Genomic DNA, 20,281 nt, shown 5'->3' on the forward strand with positions numbered 1-20,281 from the left:
CATGCAGTCAAAATTCGGGTTATTGCTAATATTCCGGTTACTGAAACATTCGGAATATTCCATTTCCATGTGTGAGCAAACAGGATTATCCCTGTATACATGGTGATTAAGCATTTGGGATATCTGGATCAAACCAGCGACGCGCGGAGAACGTCATGACGCAATTCCCGTCATTTCCACTTCTTCTTCCTGTATCCAAATTCAAAACAAATGCTGCTACACGCAACTTTTTGCTCACCTTCTTTTAAATCTCGCTATCTCGGTACTTTCTACCGTCTACAAATGCCAAAATGTTCATATCCTTCATTACATTTATGAAGTGATTAGTCTCCTCCTCACTCCAAAAGTGTGGCGGGGTCTTGCGTTTCTCCGTTTATAAGAACTTCCTGGACTCAAAAGACCAGGATTCCTTGCAAACAGAGCATGCGCAGAAAACAAATTCATGTTCCTTTTGATCGGGATATCCCGTTTGCCGTTTACATAAGCGAATATTCGGGTTTTAAAAAGGAGTAACCCAGGGGTCATTTTCCGGTTTTTAAAAACCCGAATATGAGCAAATTCGGGTTATTCATAGGGGTTATTGGTGTTTACATGGCCGTGCAAAACCGGCTTATTGCTAATATTTGGGTTTTAAAAGGGTTATTGACTGCATGTAAACGTAGTCATAGCTAAAACAAAGGGGATTGTGGCCTCTTAGCCTTTAATGCACTTTTCATTTCACCAACGCTAAATCCGAGCTAAAGTGATATCAGCTAACTGTTGATGCCACAGCCGGCTGTCACTCATGAAGCCACGCCCCTCATTATGCATAAAACAGCCACCTAGTGGCCAGTCGAGGAGCTGCACCTTCCAGAACACTAGTGAGCTGTTTGGAGCCGCTTGTCCTCAGCCGGGTAATTTACTCTTCTTCATCTGCATGTTTGAACACCACAAACATTTCTATCACCTCTAGTGGTATTGGCAGGTCTGTGTTCAAAATGAGGTCAAAACCTTTGTTTTTTTATCTTTTGTATTCATTTGGTTGAGTTTTGCAGACTTTTAAAGAAGTGTAATCCGACATATGGCACCTGTTTAAATGTCTGTAATGATTAAAGTGCCATCAAGAACAATGAATTCTCTATAATTTCATCTCTTGGCATCAGAAACGGATGCAGGTCACCGATCGTGGCGGCGGCTCACCCGGCGCTGGTCTCAGCGGCTGAGCGGGCTCAGTTCCTGGTGCAGGTTTAGTCCGAGGAGTCGGCACCGGAGGCTTGTCGGCCTGGATCTCCTCGTCTTCGGGCTGGGGGACCACGGGCTGCAGGACCACCGGCTCGGGGGCCGCCGGCTCGATCACCGGCTTCTTCTGCAGGAACCAGCAACACAGTAGAGAAGGTTCACAACAACAACTGGATGATGACGGATCAATCAATCAAATATATTATTTCAGCTTCCCAGATTTCCACCACTAAGAGACTTTGGGTCCAGATGCACTTTGACTAAGGGACTAAATTATTTAACCGTCCACTCAGCTACTTTGCACCGTCCTTGATCTCATTTTCAGCTGCTGAAGCTGCAACTGGCTTGTGTTTGTTGAGTTTCTGAGTTTTATTGATCTTGGCCTGCAGGAGACTCTGAAACTAGCAGCAAACCTGCACAGCTGATCACTGTGCCGGATTTTAAACCCCAGCGACATTATTTACTTGTCTAAAAGTGCATTTCTCCCCATGTAGTTCAGCAAGGCCACACTGGTGCGTTTATATCATATTCTGCCACCTTGTGGACAAATCATGAAGTTTTCCAGTTATGCAACATCTGTGTCGACATCATGTTACATGACTATAAATTAATACTTGGTTAAAATCACAGTGGGAATAAAAATTGATAAATAACACTAGTATAAGTTCATACATATGTTAATTTTCTAGTGATTTATGTGGTGATTTGTAAACAAAAACTAATGTGAAGACACCTGAATTATTACGTTTCATTTGGTGATAAATACTTTGCTGAAATCTTTTTTTTGTTACTGTGTTACATTTGAATTATTTGATAGAAGATTATTGTATTGAAATATAATTGCTGTTAAACCAAAGTGTTGCCTGATTCCTATGTTGATTAGGCTCCTTCACTTGTACATGAGGTAAAAGTAACTACATTGCTATACAAATAATCCACAGAGGGTAAAGAAAGCACCATAAGTGCGTAAAAAACAACTTGGTGAACTTGTTGAGCAGCTTAAAGCTTAATTTTTTTTTCTGTTTGAAGTAAAACCAACTTAATTCTTCTGTTTTGATATTAATTAAAGAAAAACCCTGCTTAGAGTGTCATCTTTACTGCTTCACTGCTGTTTTTATGCACACTATTATTCGTGAAAATGTGATATTAATTCAAATATATGTCATTTTTGTAACAGTTTGCATGCATTAGAAATATTTCATGTAGAAAAGCACTCAGTGTGAGTTTCAGGGTGCAGACCTCCTGGATGACAAATGGGATGATGTCTTTGAAGTGTTCGGGATGAGGATGCGTGCCCTGAACGGAGACACAAGAGACGGGATATGGTGAGCCGTTGTCGTGGAAACAGCCGCAGACCGGCGTGTATCGGAGCAGGTACCAACCTTCAGCAGCATGTCCACCTCCACGCGCAGCGTCATCACCTCCAGCGTAACCGCGGCAACCTTGTCCCTGTCCGGCTCGGAGACTTCGTCGGGGAAACTGAGGCCGTCTATCTGCTGGTTGGTGTAACCGTAGAGGAACAGGACCCTCCGGCCCCCCTGCAGAGGAAACCAGCCGTTGATATTCTTTTTAAAGACCTTTTCTTCTTTTATTCTGATTAAATATATATGTCCTTCGCAGTGGGGGCTGGTGCTAACATTTTGGGGGGCTCAATTGAACTTGACATACATCGGGGTGTAACGGTGCACAGAAGTCACGGTTAGGTACAAGCTTGGTACAATAGAGAAAAAAGAAAAGTAGAAAATAATATTTTGGTCCTTTAATTTTGAAAAATGTAACTATCCAACAATGGCTTATTCGTCATAAGTGAGGCAGTTCAGTTCTGCTGCAGTGGTAAAAGAAAACTGAACATAAAGTCGGGGTTTATCATTTCAACAAGTCCACTGTTATTTTGTATTGTTTTTTCTTCCTGGTTTGGGTTCAGTTTATTTTACACATTAGAGAGAAAAAAAACATTAACATTTCCATTGTTCTGTCTGGAATCTATATTATTTCAAAAGATAACGTTATTTCTTTCAGATATTTGATCAACAAATAATATTTCAAAAGCAAGTGTTATTCAACCTATTTAAAACAAACATAATAATCTGTTTTGTGTAGTTCAGTTAGATTTTCTAAAATAGACGGAGAATTAATTCAATCACATTAGATTAAAAACAACATACGAGTCACAATGCTGATCGCTGATTCGTTGCTGATAACTGAGTTTCTGGGACGAACACGACTCCGTCCCTTTACAAATCTAATTCAAACCAATAAACAGAGATCCTCAGGTCACGTGCTTTTCAAATGTTTGAAAGTTTACACTGGATTCTGTTTGACCGGTGCCCCTTACTTCCAGAAGTAAATAAAATAAAATAAAAAACATTTTGGAACCAAATAAATATTTAAACATTTAATTACTATTGACAGTCGCCCACAGACTGAAATAACACCATCTTTTAATAATTATTTGCATCTTACAGCATGTTTTTGATTTTATTTTTCATCTCTTGATTTGAAGGGGGCGGGGCCTAGCGCCCCCTACTGACCAGCCGCCGCTGGTCCTCCGTTTCTAAACACTTGAACTGCAGGAAAAGCCTCCTCACCTTGATGGCGTCCACGGTGGTTCTGAACACCGGGTTGTTGTGCTTGACGCTCCTCCAGAACCGCGGCCTGACGGGGCTCGTCAGGTTGCAGCCGTACTTCTCCAGGATGCTCAAGGCCTTGACCAGCCGACTCAGCGAGTCCAGAGCCTGGTGGAGGGATCACAATGTCAATGTCATCATCATCATGAACAGCGAAAATAATGTTCAAAGCAAGGAATAATCTACTACCAAAAAATATCCAAGGAATGTTCACAGAGAGAGAAAGGGGCTATAATCTAAGGGGAAAACTAAATTTTAGAAAACAAAGTACGAACAACAATGAAAAGCATGTGCATATCGAACTGTGGAGTGACTGTGGAACAGTTTGGAGCAGGAAATGAAACAAAGTACCAACATAAATCTGTTTAAAAAGAGATACAAAAAATTATTTATAAACAGGTATATGGAAGAGGAAATGGGATAACGAGGAGTGTGAGAAACAAATAAAATAGGGAAAAATGGTATATTATATTTGCTTAAGATACGTTTAGATATTTATGTGGATATTTATGTAGTATATATTATATGTTGAGAGGGATAGTTATAATTATGTAATATATTTATTATGTATGTAGCATATATATATTTATAGGGATATTTATGTAGTTTATATAGTATATATATTTGTATTTTCTATATATTGATATAATAATATTTATATTTTCTATATACTTATATGGATAATTATGTAGTAATAGGCATGTTTACGTAGTATTTATATAGACTATATTTATATGGATATTGTGTAGATATAATAATAGCAATAATGTAAATTCATAGAGTTATAAAGGGGTAGGAACTAGGAAAAAGTGTATACTATACATGTTCGAAATAAATTCATTCATTCATTCATTCATTCATTCATTCATCATCATCATCATCATCATCAGTAACATGGTGCATAAAGACATTACATCTTTAAACGATAGGTCAGGTGTGGTTTTGCCGAGGGTTTAACAAGAAACCCCTTTAAAAGGAACATTCCTGCATCTAATATTAGATGGTAATGAGTGTAAACTTTCAACATAAATCAAAGCAGATTTAAGTGAGAACATAATAAGTGTTAAATGTCAGTTAATGGTGTATTGTGACCATCTGAGGGCAGCACAGACACTGGACTCTTTTAAGACTGGCTTAAAAAAAAATTTATTCAGGAAGGTGTTTTTGAGTTTTATGACTTATTATTGTTTTATGACTTATTATTGTTAGTTTTAACTGGGTACTGGCTCTGTGGCACTCTTAGATTCTTGGATGAAGAGTGGCTTACAAATAGATAGAAATAGATAGCTCTCATCAAACTAAAGTGTCCCTCCACCTAAGTGACGGTGTGAACAGGGTTCCTACAGCTAAACTAAAGTACTTTAACGTTGTAAGAGAACAGGCGGCTCCATCTGGTCCCCACGAGTCGACGAACGAATGCAAACAGATGCACGAAGACGAGATGTCGTGGTTTCTGCTTCCAACTCCACTCTGTCATTAATATTTTATTTTTATTTAACCAGGAATGTCCCATTGAGATAAAAAACAACTCTTTTTCAAGGAGTCATGGACACGAGGCAGCAATAAGTTAGTTAAGAAAAAAGTAAAATTTGATATATAATAGATGAAACAGTTACGGGTTCAGGCGGCCGTCTCACGTGCTTCTCAGTCTGGATTTAAACTAATTCAAAGAGTAAAAAGTCCCCGTAGTTTCAAGTGATTTTGCAACAGGTTCCCTGCAGAAGAGGCAGAAAAGAAAAAGCCCTCCTTCCCAGCTCAGAGGATCAGTGAGCAACATGAAACAGATTACTGCTTGAACGCAAATGATAGGATTCAACACTTCTCTGTACAAGTGGACCAGTAAGTCGACCTCCATACATCAGATCTCCGTAATCTAAAATGGATTGATTAATTGCAGGAATGAGGCGTTTTTTAACATCAAAAGGAAAACTAAATTTATTTCGAAAGAAAAAGCCACACAAGTTTCTCAATAAGGGGTTTGAAAGTGAGAGCGTCATCAAGCAAGATACCAAGATATCTGTGCGAATGAAACACCTCAGTTTCATTTCCCTCATGAGTTATTACTGAGTTATTACTGTGGGGATCATTTGCAGACCCTCCCTAAAAGTACTGATCCGGTTGTGTAGAAGCAGAGGCCCGGCAGGACAGAGTCGTCTCAGTCCTCCGTCTCCTGCCTCTGTCAGCAAGAACCAGCAGACGTAACTTTGGACTCTGATCCCGGTCATCCCCGCCGTGAGATGCAGGTTGCTTTGTGAAATTATAATCACACGTAAACGGCTATGAAATGGAAGACAAACTTAAAGACTCCAGAGAGGAATCGATGATGGAAAATGAGAGTAACTGGGACCAAACAAGAAGAAAATTGGACTTCTACGCCCAGAAGAAGGATCCACTGAAGTTTAAAATAAAAAGAAAAGGCTGGTACTATCGAACAGGACGTTATTAAAGAGCGAAACTAATATGCTGACTGACCAAAGAAAGGAGGCGTTTTAGTGCCTGGTGACCCTGAGGGGAGATAAAATAAAATAAAAAAAGATCGTGATTCACATGGAAACAAAACCTCCAGTGTTTCTTGTTCAGCTGCAAAGTTTTGCCATCTCCAACACGCACAATTAAAATATGCAAACACAGGCCACTTAATTAGGTACGTGTACAACCGTGAGAAAGAAAGTAGATATTTAAAACAGACCTCTTTATTAGCTACACTAAATACAGCTAATTATTGTTTTCTTGTCTTTTCTATAAATGATGGAATTGAAATTCTGATCACTTTATAATTCACCGTTTAACAGGAACTATGGTTGAAAATTAAAAGATCATGTTTAGTGAGACGAAACAGCAGTTTGCTGCTGATGACAGTGAAGATCGGGCTTCGATCGACCAGGCGACGGAAGACGACTCGTGAAGGGAAGACAAAGACTCGTGCGGGGAAGACGACTCAAACAAAAGAGGCCAAACTTAAGTGAATCTTTTTTTTTTTAATCCCGAACTGGTCGGATTAGTTTTTTTCTCCCCCAGATCAGTGAGAGTTTTGCAGAACAGCAGCGTCACGTTTACGTGATGCTCTAAAAGATAAAAGGTACCTGCGACTTGCTGCAGCCGGCCGTGTTCTCCCTCAGCATGGCCTCCGCCGTCACGTGGCCGTACTTCTCAGCCACGGGCAGCGGGACGGAGGCCATGGTCTGGATCTCAGCCTTCACGTCCTGCGCTGAGCCTGAGGAGAGGAGGAGCGACCGGGCTCTGCTCCGGACCTCGTCCATCTGGACCGCCGCAGGACTGCCGCTCTCTGCTGCTGGAATCAGAACATGAATCAGAACAAAAACTAAAACTTTTACTGTAAATCATGTGAAACCAGAGGTTTCATATCCTGGTACCAAATGTCCGTCATAAAACCGGAATTACCTGGTTTAGTATCAGCCTCATAGTTTAGATGCCAACTTTATTCTGCATGTTGACCTCCAGTGTCACCATGGCAACTAGGCCAGTGTTGAAAAAAAATTGATTTTCCATTTCTAAATCGAATTTCATATTAATTCCTAAAAATCGATTCATATGTCTAAAGATCGATTTTTTTCCATCATTACATTACAACTTATTTTTTTTTTTTTTTTTTTTTATGCCCAAAAAAGAAATTTTTTTTGGACATGAGAATAACTGGTGCCATGTTTTTGCCTTTAAATATGTTTAAGGGTATGAAAAGATTTAAGTTTTCAGTTATAATTGCATAAATTGTCTATATTTCATTACTTTATATGTATGTCTTGGGGTTACATTTGCATAAAATGCTAAAAACCAAATTATCAAAAATTAAAAACCCAAAAATGACAGAAAATGGAAAACCCATTTCATACATATGCGGCCCTGGATCTGCTTGATAATTCTGACCCTCACGATGTTTCTGAAAGCAGTTATATCAGCATTCTGGGAGGCGATTGGTCCTTACAGTCATCATTAGCTGCCAATACTTGCTGTTGAATTTTAATTTTTTATTTTTTTTATTTAACCAGGTAAGTCAATTGAGAACAGTTTCTCATTTACAATGACGACCTGGGCAAGAGGCAGCACAAAGAGTCAAACACATACAATCACTGTGAAACAAAAAAATCAAACACGATAGATAAAAAACACACAACGCATAAAAAAATACGAGTAAAAAGTGGTAGCACTGGTCCGAAAGAGTTAGAAACAAGTGCAATGATCACAGATGAATGTTGGGAGTGTATTTTTGAAGGAGGAGAATGGAATGAATGTGTGAAGTTTAAGTGTTTGCTGCAGATTATTCTAATCACTAGCAGCAGACAACTGAAGTGAATTATGGCCAAAGGAGGTAATTATTAGTTAATGTAACTGCTTGAACGTAGGTCCTGATTACTGATGTTGATATTAAGTAGTGAACCCAGATATGAAGCTTCCAGTGATGGTTTAGTAGATGAAGTGATACCGGTTGAGGTGAGTCGAGGTTACAGTGATGGGTGTTAAAAGGAGCACCGGTAACAAAGCGGATGGTGGTGTGGTTTGTTTGTTCTAATTTTATGTTATTGATGATTAGGTTTATTGGAGCATTTATCATTTTATTGCCAAAAACAATGAATTTGGTTTTACTGATACTTAATGATAACTTTTTATTTTAAACCATTTATTCAACATGTTGAGGTCCTTCTGTACTACACGCAGGAGCTGCTCAAGATCTGTACCAGATGAGTGCAGGCTTGTGCTGTCTGCAAATAGAACACACTGCATGTTTTGTAGGGCTTTACATATATCGTTTATATATAAGATAAATAATTTTGGCCCTAGTACAGAGCCTTGAGGAACTCCAAAAGTTATTTGTAAGGGTTCCGACTCAACTCCGTTCAGGCTAACAAATTGCGTTCTTTTATCTAGATAGCTTTCCAGCCAAGAGAGGGCAATACCCCTAATTCCATATCGATATATTTTTTTCAATAGTATTTTGTGATCAATTGTATCAAAGGTCAATGAAGACCCCCACAGTGTATTTTTTTTATTATATATTGCTTTGGAGATGTTTTCTACCAGTTCTATAACCACCATTGAGGTTGATCTGTTTTTCTGAATCCATATTGGTTATTACTTAGTAATTGGTGTTTTTCAATAAAGCTATCAAGTCTTGCTACAAAAGGTTTTTCTAGAAAAAGATTTTGGAGAATTGAGATGAGAGTGATATCGGTCTATAGTTTGCGTATAGTTGTTTGTCTCCACTTTTGTATATTGGTACTATTTTAGCCGTTTTAATTTTATTTGGAAAGATGCCTGTTAAGAATGATTGGTTGCAAATATGGGTAAAAGGTTTAACAATAGTATTATATTTTTGACTAAAGACATGTCTATATTTGTATTATTCCTTCAGTTAAAATTGTTGAAATTTCATGAACTAGTAGACTATAGTATTCTGCAAATTATGTTTAAAGCTCATAAAAAAAACTTTACCAATCAACATTCAGAAAAGATTTAAAAAAAGTGAAAGCAAGTATATCTTAAAAGGAACAGAGATTTAAAAAAAACCAAGATTCCGGACAAAATTGATGGAACGTTGTGTTTCTGTGAAAGGAATCAGTTTATGGAACAATCTGAATAAAGAAAACAAAGAATCCAAATCAAACATTACATTCAAAAGAACAATTAAAGCCTGTATGTTAAGTAAATATAATGAAATATGTTAGTTAAGTTTGATTGACATACCCATAGACGGCGGTAATTTGATTTTATTTTAGTTTTTTATTCACTTAGTTGTTGTTTTTTTTTTAATTTATGTTATTTGTGAATTTATTTCTTGGAAAAAGGGGCAGATCAGGTAAGATTCTTCTTCTTTCTGCTCCCTTTTCATTCACAATTTAAGAACATTGGTATTTGTATTGAATTGTTTTATTTTTTTGAATGAAATAAAGAATAAAAGAATAAATGAAAAATGAAAAAATGAAAATGAAATGTACAGTCAGTTGATTTTTTATTTTTCAGATTGTTAACAATTTTCAATATTTCTTGTAGGCAATGAAGATTGAAGAGTGTGGATTCTGATCAATGAGACCTTCATCTATCTTCATCTTGTGACACATGAAGGGAAAGTCCGAGCTATTCATAGTTTTTGGAGTGATGAGTCTCAAATCTCAGACACCCCTTCACAATAAAACCCCTGCAATGTTTCAGCTCAGGAGGAAATAAAAACCAGGCGTTGATAAAACAGGGCTGCACTTGAAAGTGAAACTTTAAAGTTTTACAGGCAGCAGAGTCTTTGCTGAGAGTTAAACTCACCGTCTTCCATGATTTCGGTTACCGGGACGCCTCAAACGTCCTCCCTGGGACAGGAATAACGCGTTCGCGGTTAAAAAGAAGGAGAAATAAAGTGTTAAAGTGGCTCTTGGAGACGCATCCTCACCTGATCACAGTTGTTTATGATCTGCTGCTAAAGGCGGAACTCCAGTCTGACGTCACAGAGTCCCGTTCTACTTCCGGTCCAGTCCTCACCTTTCAGAATAAAAGCGGATTATTTACAACCCTCATGTAAAAGAATTAAAATTAAATTAAAAAAAGCCAACTTGAACAAAAGGATGGGTTTTTCTTAAATTTAATTTAAAGACTTCTTCACGGTTTTGATTCAACTCATTATACATTTTAGTATAAAGTTATTGTCTTTTTGTGTGGAATGGCAACACAACTTCATATCATATACTGCCCTGTACTCTCCACAAATGCTTTGAGTTTGCCATACTTGCATATTTGTGGTCTATATAGTGCAAATGCTGATAGTCAGGTATAAATCATGCTCCCAATGTTGGAGTTTGTGCATGCACATTTATTTATTTATTTTGTTCCAAAACTCTTTTTATTTCATTTTTGGCACCAATATAACAAAAGATTTATTTCCACTTGGTATTTCCACTTGGATCTGCAGATCATATAACTAACAGAAATAATAAAGTTGGTCACAATGATGACAGCAATGACTAATAAAATAAAAAAAGATCAATGCACAAAAACAAATTAAATTAAATAAAAAAAATGATGAAATTGTAAGAAAAAATAGAAATAAAATAACTAAACAAATTAATAAGGAATGAGAGAAATAGAGAACCCTATATATATAAATATGTATATATATATATATATATATATATATATATATATATATATAAAAGGATGGGATACATCCTGTATAAGATACATTTTATACATGTATATATATATAAAATTTGTATATATATATATATATATATACATATATATATATATATATATATATATATATATATATATATATATATATATATATATATATATATATATATATATATATATATATATATATATTCAATTCAATTCAATTCAATTCATACTTTATTAAAGACACATCTTAAGAAGAGGTCCATAGTACCAATATATATATATATATATATATATATATATATATATATATATATATATATATAATATATACATATATATATATACATTATTTTTTGTGTGTGTGTGTGTGTCGATTTGCTCTCAAACTAAAATAAGTTAATTTGTAAATCCTGCAATATACATACATACGTTTGTTTATAATAATCGACAATGACAATATATTCATATTCTGTTTGAAAGAAAATTCTTCAAATGTTCACAAACTTTCCCCAAGCAAGGGCGTGGATCACCAATGCGAGTTACAACGCGAAGAACAGTGTATAAACTGAGAAAACAGGTCGAGTTTACAGTTTATTGGCTCCACACTTGTTTTGAAGCAGCAAGGCTGCGCCTGCGCAGTTGGGCTCCAGCCTGCGGAGCAGTGGGCGTGTCCCTCTAAAAGGGGGCGTGTCCGCTCTAAAAGGGGGCGTGGTCGCCGCGTCACCTGAAGTTATACCGAAAGTAAAGTGGATGAGGAAATAAGGAAACGCACCATCACCGTCCTCTGCAGCAGCCGCGCACGTCTCAAGTTTTCTAAATCAGTTCTAAATTTATTTATTAAATTCGTATTGAACGGGTGAAGTTTGCTTCATCATGTCAAAGGCAGCAACACTGAAGATCAGCAAGGCGAGCGCGGTTAAGGTGAGTCCTGCTCCCTCCACGATCAGAACAGGGACAAAGCTTTCATCTAAAGGCCCCGTTAAGATAATCGACATTTTAACCAGATTGTGTAAATTTTGAGTGCAAATATGTGCAAAAATGACGATTTCAGCCGTCAAAGCGGCGGAAAGTCCCTCTGACAGGAAAACGAAAGTAAATCCAAAAGGCTTTTTGTAAGGGTGAATCAGCCAAATCATTTCACCTTAATTCATCCACGTCTCTCTGCAGGTGGAAACCTTTCGCAAGTCTCTCTATCATGAGGTTTGTCTGCCTTTTACGATGCACATTTATTTTTCCAAGAGCAGCGTCCTTCCCGCAGGTGCACACGTGACTCTCTTTTGTGTCTGCAGGCGGAGAATCTGTTCTCCAATCTGATCCCTGTGAAGATCATCCAGCTGGACGCCCTGCTCAAGGTTCATGTTCATCGTGTTCATGTTGTCACCTACACAGTACTCGAGTTGTATAAAAAAATCCGGGGGGATGGTGGATTTTATCATATGGGGACAGATAATTTGTGCTGATTACAAATAATATAATATATTACAAATAATAGCAGTGACCAAACCAGCTGCAGAAATACTACAGGAATGACATAGCAGCAGTTAAATGCAGCCTTCTGTAAGCTTTAAATATCCACTGGGCTTACATAAAATACATCAAAACACAACAATAAAAAACAGTTTCTGAACTTATCAATATGACTCTGTCCTTCACAGGATAAGTAAAATGGATCACTGCAAAAACTCAAAAGTTTAACAAGAATATTTGTCTTATTTCTAGTTAAAATGTCTCATTTTAGTAAAAGAAATCCCATTACACTTAAAACAAGACTCATCACTGGAAAAAACAACAATTTTCACCTGTTTCAAGTAGATTTTCACTTGAAATAAGTAGAAAAATCTGCCAGTGGAACAAGATTTTTTTGCTTGTACTGAGAAGATAAATCTTGTCCCACTGGCAGATTTTTCTACTTATTTCAAGTGAAAATTTACTTGAAACAGGTGAAAATTGTCAAATAAGTTATTTTTCTGGTGTTATTTTTCTGGTGATGACTCTAAATGCCATCCCCCCCTCATCCCCCCTCAACTCGAGTACTGCACCTACAGATCCAGCAGGTCCTGATGGGACATGTCTTCATGTTTGTCTTTGTCTTTCCAGGATGATGCTCTCAGCATCACAGACATGTCCTCCCTGCAGGCCCCCCTGGACATCCCCATCCCTGACCCCCCTTCACCGGAGGATGAGGTGATCCGCTCTCCTCTGGTCCAACCGCTGCATGTTTGCTTGTTTTCACATACAAAAACATTAAAACAGTTTACATAGATTCAGTAACTGTGATGGAGAATGGCTAAAACCCCTCCAGGGGCTCACGAAGTGGCATTCTCCAGGAATTTGTACATTTAAAGATAAAAAAAAGTATCCTAATAACTGTCATACAGGTGAAATACAGGAAGAAAAATGTATAAAGATAAGACATACATATAACAATAGGGTAAAAAAAAAACACCAAGAATATACAGGACTGTCTCAGAAAATTAGAATATTGTGATGAAGTTCTTTATTTTCTGTAATGCAATTAAAAAAACAAAAATGTCATACATTCTGGATTCATTACAAATCAACTGAAATATTGCAGTTTAAGATTAAGATTCCCAGAATATTAAAATTTTTTGAGATAGGATATTTGAGTTTTCTTAAGCTGTAAGCCATGATCAGCAATATTAAAATAATAAAAGGCTTGCAATATTTCAGTTGATTTGTAATCAATCCAGAATGTATGACATTTTTGCATTACAGAAAATAAAGGACTTTATCACAATATTCTAATTTTCTGAGACAGTCCTGTAACTCGGGTTCATGTAGCCGACCATATGGAAAGTATTTAGTGATTTCAGAGTCTTCTTAAATTTATGAGCAGACAAGTCACCTAGATATAATGGCAGAGAATTGTAAATCTTTGACCCTCTGAAGCCAATATTAAATTAGGTTTGGACTGTTGGTCTGAGGTCATTTGAACTGCGAGTGGGTTATTCTGGACCTGAGAATTATGCCTAAATAGGGGAAGGGTTCTCCCCAACAAGCCATGAACAAATAGACCAAATTGAAGATGATTGGCTTGAAAAACAGTGAGGATAGCTAGATGAATGTTTTGGCTGTACACAACATATTATTCTTAGAGCTCGTTTCTGCAGACGGTATAGAGGCCCAATCCTGCTGCTGGTTCTGTAAGGTTTACAGATGTTGTGCAGCATTAAAGTCAGTCTCATTCTGCTGAATCCCCATCTCCTAGGAAATGGAGACAGACAAGAGTGAAGAAGATGAGAAGAAGAAGAAAGGTAAGCGGTTTTGTTGGTAAACGACGGTCATGTGACAGGGAACGGATGCTTCAGCTGTCGTCTCTGTTCCTCAGCTCCGAAGTGCGGCTTCATCAAGGGAAACGAGAAGATCATGACGGTCCTGGAGCGGGTGAAGCCGGAGATCGTGGCCCTCAGGGAGACCATCGTCGTCGTAAGTGGACCAGTGGCTTTAAAAAGGAGCATTAACCTTTAACCATGTCAAGTTTTTTTCTTTTCTTTCATATTTACGAGGGTCCAACTGAAAAAATAGTATTGAGTTCATATGTTTTTTACTTCTTCCTACTCCTTTTTCGAGCAGAACACATTTGCATATACATATGTTTGAAATAAAAGATATAAAATCAAATTAGGGACATACTACTTTAAAGTTGTGGGTTTAAATCCCTGCAGGTGTCCTGCTGGATTCAGCACCTCATCCCAAAAATAGAGGATGGAAACGACTTTGGAGTTGCCATCCAGGTATATTTCTTCTTAAAAAGGACCATGTAAGTTTTTATATTTGTTCGCAACTAGTGATAAACAAACATCACTTCTTCTGTTCGACGGCAGGAGAAAATCCTGGAGAGAATAGCAGCGGTAAAGACCAAAGTGGATGGCTTTCAGACAAACATTAACAAGTACGTCAGATGGACGGCATTTTAAATATATATATTTTTTTTTAGGTAATTGTTTGTGTCACCATCTTTGTTTTACTGTTCAGGTACTTCTCAGAGAGGGGGGACGCCGTCGCTAAAGCCTCCAAAGACACACACGTGGTGAGTGATTGGGAGTTTGAGGTTTATTTATTGAGACATTCAGGACTGAGAATCAGCTGTTTTTAGTAAGAAATAGATAATCACAGAGAAGTTAGATCATATTGAGGACGAGTACATTATTGTTTTGTTTTATTAAAACTGTTGAGGATCATAGAAAGCTCTAACTGGTGTTGTTCCCGCTCAGATGGACTACCGCTCGCTCGTCCACGAGAAGGACGAGGCCGTTTTTTCTGAGATCAGAGTGATCGTCCTCGACATCCGTGGATTCTACGTAAGTCGGACCGAGAACCTTCATTTAACCCATGAAAGCATGTTTCATCAGCGTTCAGATAGAAGTATAAAACTGTCAACACGGATGTAAAACAGCCGCCTGAAGGAAACTTGCTTTTACTCCACATCAAATCGGTTTGAATTAAAGAGATTGTAAACTCTTAATTCATTAGTCTCAACATTTCCAGTTAAATCATCTGATGGACGCTTGACTTCAACTTAATAATCAATGTTCAGTCTATGCTGCAGACAAATATAGACTCAGTGAAATCAGATAATTACTGTGGTGCTGATGAAACAGTCCTGTTTCTTAGCTGCTAGAAACTTTAAGCTGAGTTTCTCCAAGTGTGTGTAAAGTTAGTCAATGTGGCCTGGCTCGACTAAAATTCTGATTGGTCGATTCTTTAATTTAATTTCATCAGGAGGAAAGTACATCCCTTTGTTTTTGCTATTTTGGTTTAGCCCAATCCACTGACCAGAGATGGATAGATTGTTAAGTAGAAGGACAAGATCCAGTGATTTGTTGAACGCTATCATGTCAGAGACATCTGCATTGTGGAAGAATTTCATAAAAATAGACAACGGAAAAAAGTACAAATATAGTAGTATAAAAATATATTGACATTGAAAGTTTGGCATTTATTTGAGCCCCACCAAAATACTGGTTAGCCCCACTGTAGTTGAACCAGAAAAAAAAAATACTTGCGGCCACCGTGTACAGTGCAAAATGTGTCGGTCAATTATTAAAACGAGAATATATTTACAGGCTGTAGTGTGTAATTAATTTCAGTGCAGTACATCAGAAGGCGATTTAATATATAGCAAATTGACAACGAGAAAAAAAAAAAAAGCCCAATAGTCGAATTTGTTGAAATTTTAGCGCTTCAGTCAACTAAGAATTTCTTTGGTTATTACAGCCCTAGTAAACAAAGATGTGAGATTATTAAATCTCCACCTGAATACCAGGAAACAACCACCCTAAACCTGAAAATCTACTCTGTTTATCTGAAACCGCCACTCCTGTTGGCCCGTTCTGCCCCCGTGATGACGACAACGCTTCCCAGCATCCGTGTTTTAACCTGACAATTAAATATACTTTAATAAATTATTTCTCAAAGCTGAGGGGTTTATTTGGGAGGAAACACCTAAATGTTTTTTTTCCACTATGAAAAGTAAAAAAAAAATAAAATTGAATGGTTTAATATGGATTAAAAACTTATCAAATGCTAAATAAACTAAGTCTGACAGGAAAACAAGCTTAAGTTTGCATTGCTGCATTTCAGTGTCAAACACTAACGTTTTCTAACTAACTCTCCAGGCTGAACTTTATGACATCATCTGCAAAAACCTGGAAAAGGTGACCAACCCCAAAGGAGAGGAGAAGTCGTCGATGTACTGAAGCTGCAGCTACTGATCAGCTGGATTCATCTCTCAACTCTCTGCACCTGCGTCACGCTGCAGGATTCATCAGTCAAAACTGCCCGCGGGTTTATCAATGATTCCTTTTTAAAAGTTCACTAAAAAAAAAAAAACTGATTTTTTTTATCATTTCTGTTTGATGGGAACACTTATATTTGCACTAAGTTTGACCTGCATGGTAAGAAAATAAAAACTTGTTCTGTCAAAGTGTCAGATTCTTACTTTATTTCTTAAAAAACAAAATCTTTGTCATCCATGAGACATGATGCGCTTTTCACGGAACGCTGAATAAAAGAATATTACAAAACAGTTTTCCTTCGCTCAAGAAGAGAAACTAATACAACAATTAACATATGAAGGTTTACAAACAAAGGCATTTAACACAAAAACCAGACATCTACACGTCCGGTCCTTCTCCACCGGGGATGAGCTGCAGGAGGAGAAGATATTCAGACATAAATCATCTGTTTGCTTCAAAGTAAAACGAAACCTCATCGTCTGTTTCTTACCATGGTGATGTTGTTGCCGTTGAGAAGGATCTGATCCAGTTTGGTTATCCTCCTTCCCTCCGGCGTGATTTCACTGAAACACAGATATAAGACGTATTACAGAGTTAAATCAAACAAGTCGGCGTTAATCTGTGAAACAAACACACTTACAATTCTGTTACATCCTCCAGCACCATGTCTGAAACTCAGAGTTAAGGAGCAGATTTGGGAGAATCAACCGTGAGATGATGCCGAACATTGATGGTGTTTTACAAAAAGGATACTGACAAAGTCATCGAAACCCAGCAGCGTGCCGACGATTTCTTTATCGGTTTTCATGACGATGTGAATCCTGGAGCCGATACATTTGTCCACCAGCTCTGCAAAACAAATTCAAAAATGTGAGGTTGCATGTTTACTTCAGCAGCTCTGGGCTCCTTATTTTGAGACGCGTTTTTGTATTTAATTATTTTTTTACTAAAAAGCTGTACAACCCGGCTCAGTATCAAAACTTTTATCTTATAAATCAGTAAAATTAAGCCCCCCAAAAAAGGTTTCCCACAACAGTTACATCTGTAGTGGAAAATAAAAGAATGAATCCAGAAATAAGAGCAGCAGCTAAAAGTCCAATGGTTAAATGAAGAACCACATAAATAGAAATATAAAGTAAGTGAGACCAAACAACACAGCTATGGTGCAAGATGGAAATAAAGACTTAATATAGTCTAATGATGTTTATATCAAGTCACCAGTTTGCTGCTGAATTACTGAAAGCTGAAGGAGCCTGTTAGCTTCAGTTTAGTCAATGTTGAGGAGAAAAATTAATTCTGGGTAAAATAAGGTGCTGAAAGACTCAAAAAAATTCAATACCAATCGATATTTGTTACACATATTCTAAATAAAGTTTGTATTAGTCACAGAATTAACATATGTGAGACACTTTTGACTGAAATTAAAGACATTCAAAGTAGCAATATTACTTCTGACCACATGGCGGCAGTATAGATCTGTGTGGACAACAAAACCACTCACAATACCGAACTAAGCATAATCAATAATAACAGATGAGATGGCTCTTTTACTACAGCTAAATTCATACAAAACTTTAATTAAATCGATGTAAAAACTTCTAATTCAAAATATATATATATATATATATATATATATTAAAAACTATAAACTGAACAATTTGATAGAAAAAAAAATAAAATGTTGAAATAAATTTAGAAAGGTTACAAAAGTGCGAGTATTTAAACTATTTTAAACTGAAGGTCCATTAAAAAATTAGCCTTTAAATAAACAAATAAGTCCTAATAAAAGTGTAAAAAAGGACTTTATTTTGAAAATCCATCAATTAATTTTCCATTGCAATAACAAAATGAACAACATTCTTGCTCTTCAATAAAAAGGAGAAAAAAATAAGTTTTATTGTGTTATGTGTGTTTTATTTATTATATTTTCTTTACATGAGCACAAATTCTGCATACAAAACTAGACATTATTTACCATAATGTCGTACATTCTGCTATCAGCTCGTTACTGAAATTGTTGTTTAAATGAATGAAATAATTAACAATTTGTGACTAAATAGTCCTTCATTGTTGGACTTTTATTGAATTAAAACAACAGACATGTTTCTGTTTGTATGCAACATTAGCTGCTATTGGCCGCATGAGGCCAACGTGGGCCACATTAACGCCAAATAAATTCACTTTAGACTGCTCTAACTCGAGTATGGTCAACCAAATATATACATTTCCCACTCCCTGCGACGAAATGGCAGAAAATAAAGAGTTTACGCACCGAGTGGGAGCAACTGTGACGGGTTCGTCCCTTGAGTGGCCGCCATCGTGGTGAGAGGTGCAGGATGACTAATGGATAGAAGAGCAGCAGCTGCCAGAGCAGCAGCTGCCAGGCGAGAGCAATCACACACCGACCAATCCTCGAACCTCGTTCAGCCTCAAAAAGAAAAAAAAACTGTTACGTGAATACAGGTCCAGTTGGAGCTAGAACCAAAAAATAATAATATTCTTTTTTATTAACAGAAGAAAAAAATTGTATAAAACGATATTAACCGAAACCCTACACCTACAACACATGAAATATGAAAGTCAAGATAGTTCCCCACCCTTCAGTCATTCAAACTACTTTCGGAAGTATATTTTCTATTTATGTACTTCATTTAATCAATTTAACACAGACGCCTTGTTCACATGCTGAACACTATGCATTCATGCTGTTTACAATTCTGCATTGCAAAATATATAAATTACTTCTGTCTGATGTTGCAGTCTGTTAAAAATATAGTAAATCACCATTATTAACGCCACACAGTGAAGATAGTGATAGAAGTAACTCTTTCAAACACATTTTGTGGTTAGTTAATTTTTTTTTTATTATTAAACCTTTATCTCATCAGGCAAGCAATTTAAGAATAGTTTCTTATTTACAAATGCGTAAATGAATAAATAAATCTCTTCTTAATTTCTATTTTCTTTCTAATTAAATTTGTATTTTTCTAAACTGTAATCATACGTATTATTTTTCTTTATTTAAAATGTATTACAATCTGGAAATCATTTGAGAGTTGATGATTTTTATTAAAGTTTGGAAGGCATTCAAATAAGTGTATTCAAGTTTTTATTCAGTTTATCCTGGCTCAAATGCATCGTAATTTCATTCTGCAGTTCATGTTGGCACTAAAACAATATTGAGAATAAAATAATCTCAATCAGGTCTGTTCAAGCCCCTGTATTGCAACTGAGGTTGACCACTTTGGGCCCCTGAGCAAGGCCCTTAGCCCTTCCTGCTCCCCGGGCCCCGTGCCATTGCATGGCAGACCACTGCATTGGACTAGAAATGGGTTAAATGCAGAGACTAAAATTTCCCCATTGTGGGATTACTAAGGGAAAAATGTATTTATTTATTTTACTCCATAATTGATGAGATTATTTTACAAGAAGACCGCTTGAAAATTGACTGTGCCATATGTTTTGTTATCACAATCATCATGCACTTGACCATTCATGTAAAGTAAATGTCTTTCAAACTGGTTAGAATCGGGTTTGAATCTCCTCTTTTGCTCC

At 36.9% G+C, this 20,281-nt stretch overlaps 3 protein-coding genes across 4 annotated transcripts in view; 1 reads left to right on the plus strand and 2 right to left on the minus strand.

The window, feature by feature from the left end:
• LOC133423685 (E3 ubiquitin-protein ligase RNF31-like) overlaps nt 1–10,272 on the minus strand; it is a 31,848-nt gene extending 21,576 nt beyond the window's left edge. The window contains exons 1-6 of one of the 2 annotated variants that reach the window (XM_061713968.1): nt 10,116–10,272; nt 6,929–7,134; nt 3,807–3,953; nt 2,601–2,756; nt 2,458–2,514; nt 1,180–1,345 (exon numbers count right to left, since the gene is read on the minus strand). In XM_061713968.1, the coding sequence (XP_061569952.1) occupies nt 1,180–1,345; nt 2,458–2,514; nt 2,601–2,756; nt 3,807–3,953; nt 6,929–7,134; nt 10,116–10,125 (742 nt within the window). In that variant the 5' untranslated portion in view covers nt 10,126–10,272. Of the gene's footprint in view, nt 1–1,179; nt 1,346–2,457; nt 2,515–2,600; nt 2,757–3,806; nt 3,954–6,928; nt 7,138–10,115 lie in introns of both variants that reach the window. The other variant, XM_061713967.1, reaches the window with a different exon arrangement.
• A 1,422-nt stretch (nt 10,273–11,694) lies between these two features.
• Nucleotides 11,695–16,917, plus strand: psme2 (proteasome activator subunit 2). The gene is made up of 11 exons (XM_061712955.1): nt 11,695–11,888; nt 12,135–12,167; nt 12,257–12,319; nt 13,065–13,151; nt 14,197–14,242; nt 14,317–14,414; nt 14,654–14,722; nt 14,813–14,880; nt 14,964–15,018; nt 15,203–15,289; nt 16,607–16,917. The coding sequence occupies exons 1-11, from the start codon at nt 11,841–11,843 to the stop codon at nt 16,685–16,687; spliced, it is 735 nt and encodes a 244-aa protein (XP_061568939.1). The 5' UTR covers nt 11,695–11,840; the 3' UTR covers nt 16,688–16,917.
• Nucleotides 16,895–19,048, minus strand: lsm5 (LSM5 homolog, U6 small nuclear RNA and mRNA degradation associated). The gene is made up of 5 exons (XM_061712956.1): nt 18,999–19,048; nt 17,480–17,575; nt 17,367–17,394; nt 17,217–17,289; nt 16,895–17,137 (listed from the first exon to the last, which is right to left on the minus strand). Exons 1-5 carry the CDS (start codon nt 19,042–19,044, stop codon nt 17,105–17,107), a joined length of 276 nt encoding a protein of 91 aa, XP_061568940.1. The 5' UTR covers nt 19,045–19,048; the 3' UTR covers nt 16,895–17,104.
• Between the last annotated feature and the right edge of the window lie 1,233 nt (nt 19,049–20,281).

Source organism: Cololabis saira, chromosome 22 (genome assembly GCF_033807715.1).
Source record: "Cololabis saira isolate AMF1-May2022 chromosome 22, fColSai1.1, whole genome shotgun sequence".
In the NCBI taxonomy this organism is placed as follows: domain Eukaryota; kingdom Metazoa; phylum Chordata; class Actinopteri; order Beloniformes; family Belonidae; genus Cololabis; species Cololabis saira.

Bases quoted from the DNA above. Each gene is read 5' to 3' on its own strand.
- psme2 (XM_061712955.1), top strand. From the start codon at position 11,841: ATGTCAAAGGCAGCAACACTGAAGATCAGCAAGGCGAGCGCGGTTAAG. The intron at 12,320-13,064 runs GTTCATGTTCAT...TTGTCTTTCCAG, and splicing joins AGCTGGACGCCCTGCTCAAG to GATGATGCTCTCAGCATCAC. The intron at 15,019-15,202 runs GTGAGTGATTGG...GTTCCCGCTCAG, and splicing joins CCTCCAAAGACACACACGTG to ATGGACTACCGCTCGCTCGT.
- lsm5 (XM_061712956.1), bottom strand. From the start codon at position 19,044: ATGGCGGCCACTCAAGGGACGAACCCGTCACAGTTGCTCCCACTCG. The intron at 17,395-17,479 runs GTATCCTTTTTG...TCTGAGTTTCAG, and splicing joins GGGTTTCGATGACTTTGTCA to ACATGGTGCTGGAGGATGTA. The intron at 17,290-17,366 runs GTAAGTGTGTTT...TCTGTGTTTCAG, and splicing joins CTGGAGGATGTAACAGAATT to TGAAATCACGCCGGAGGGAA.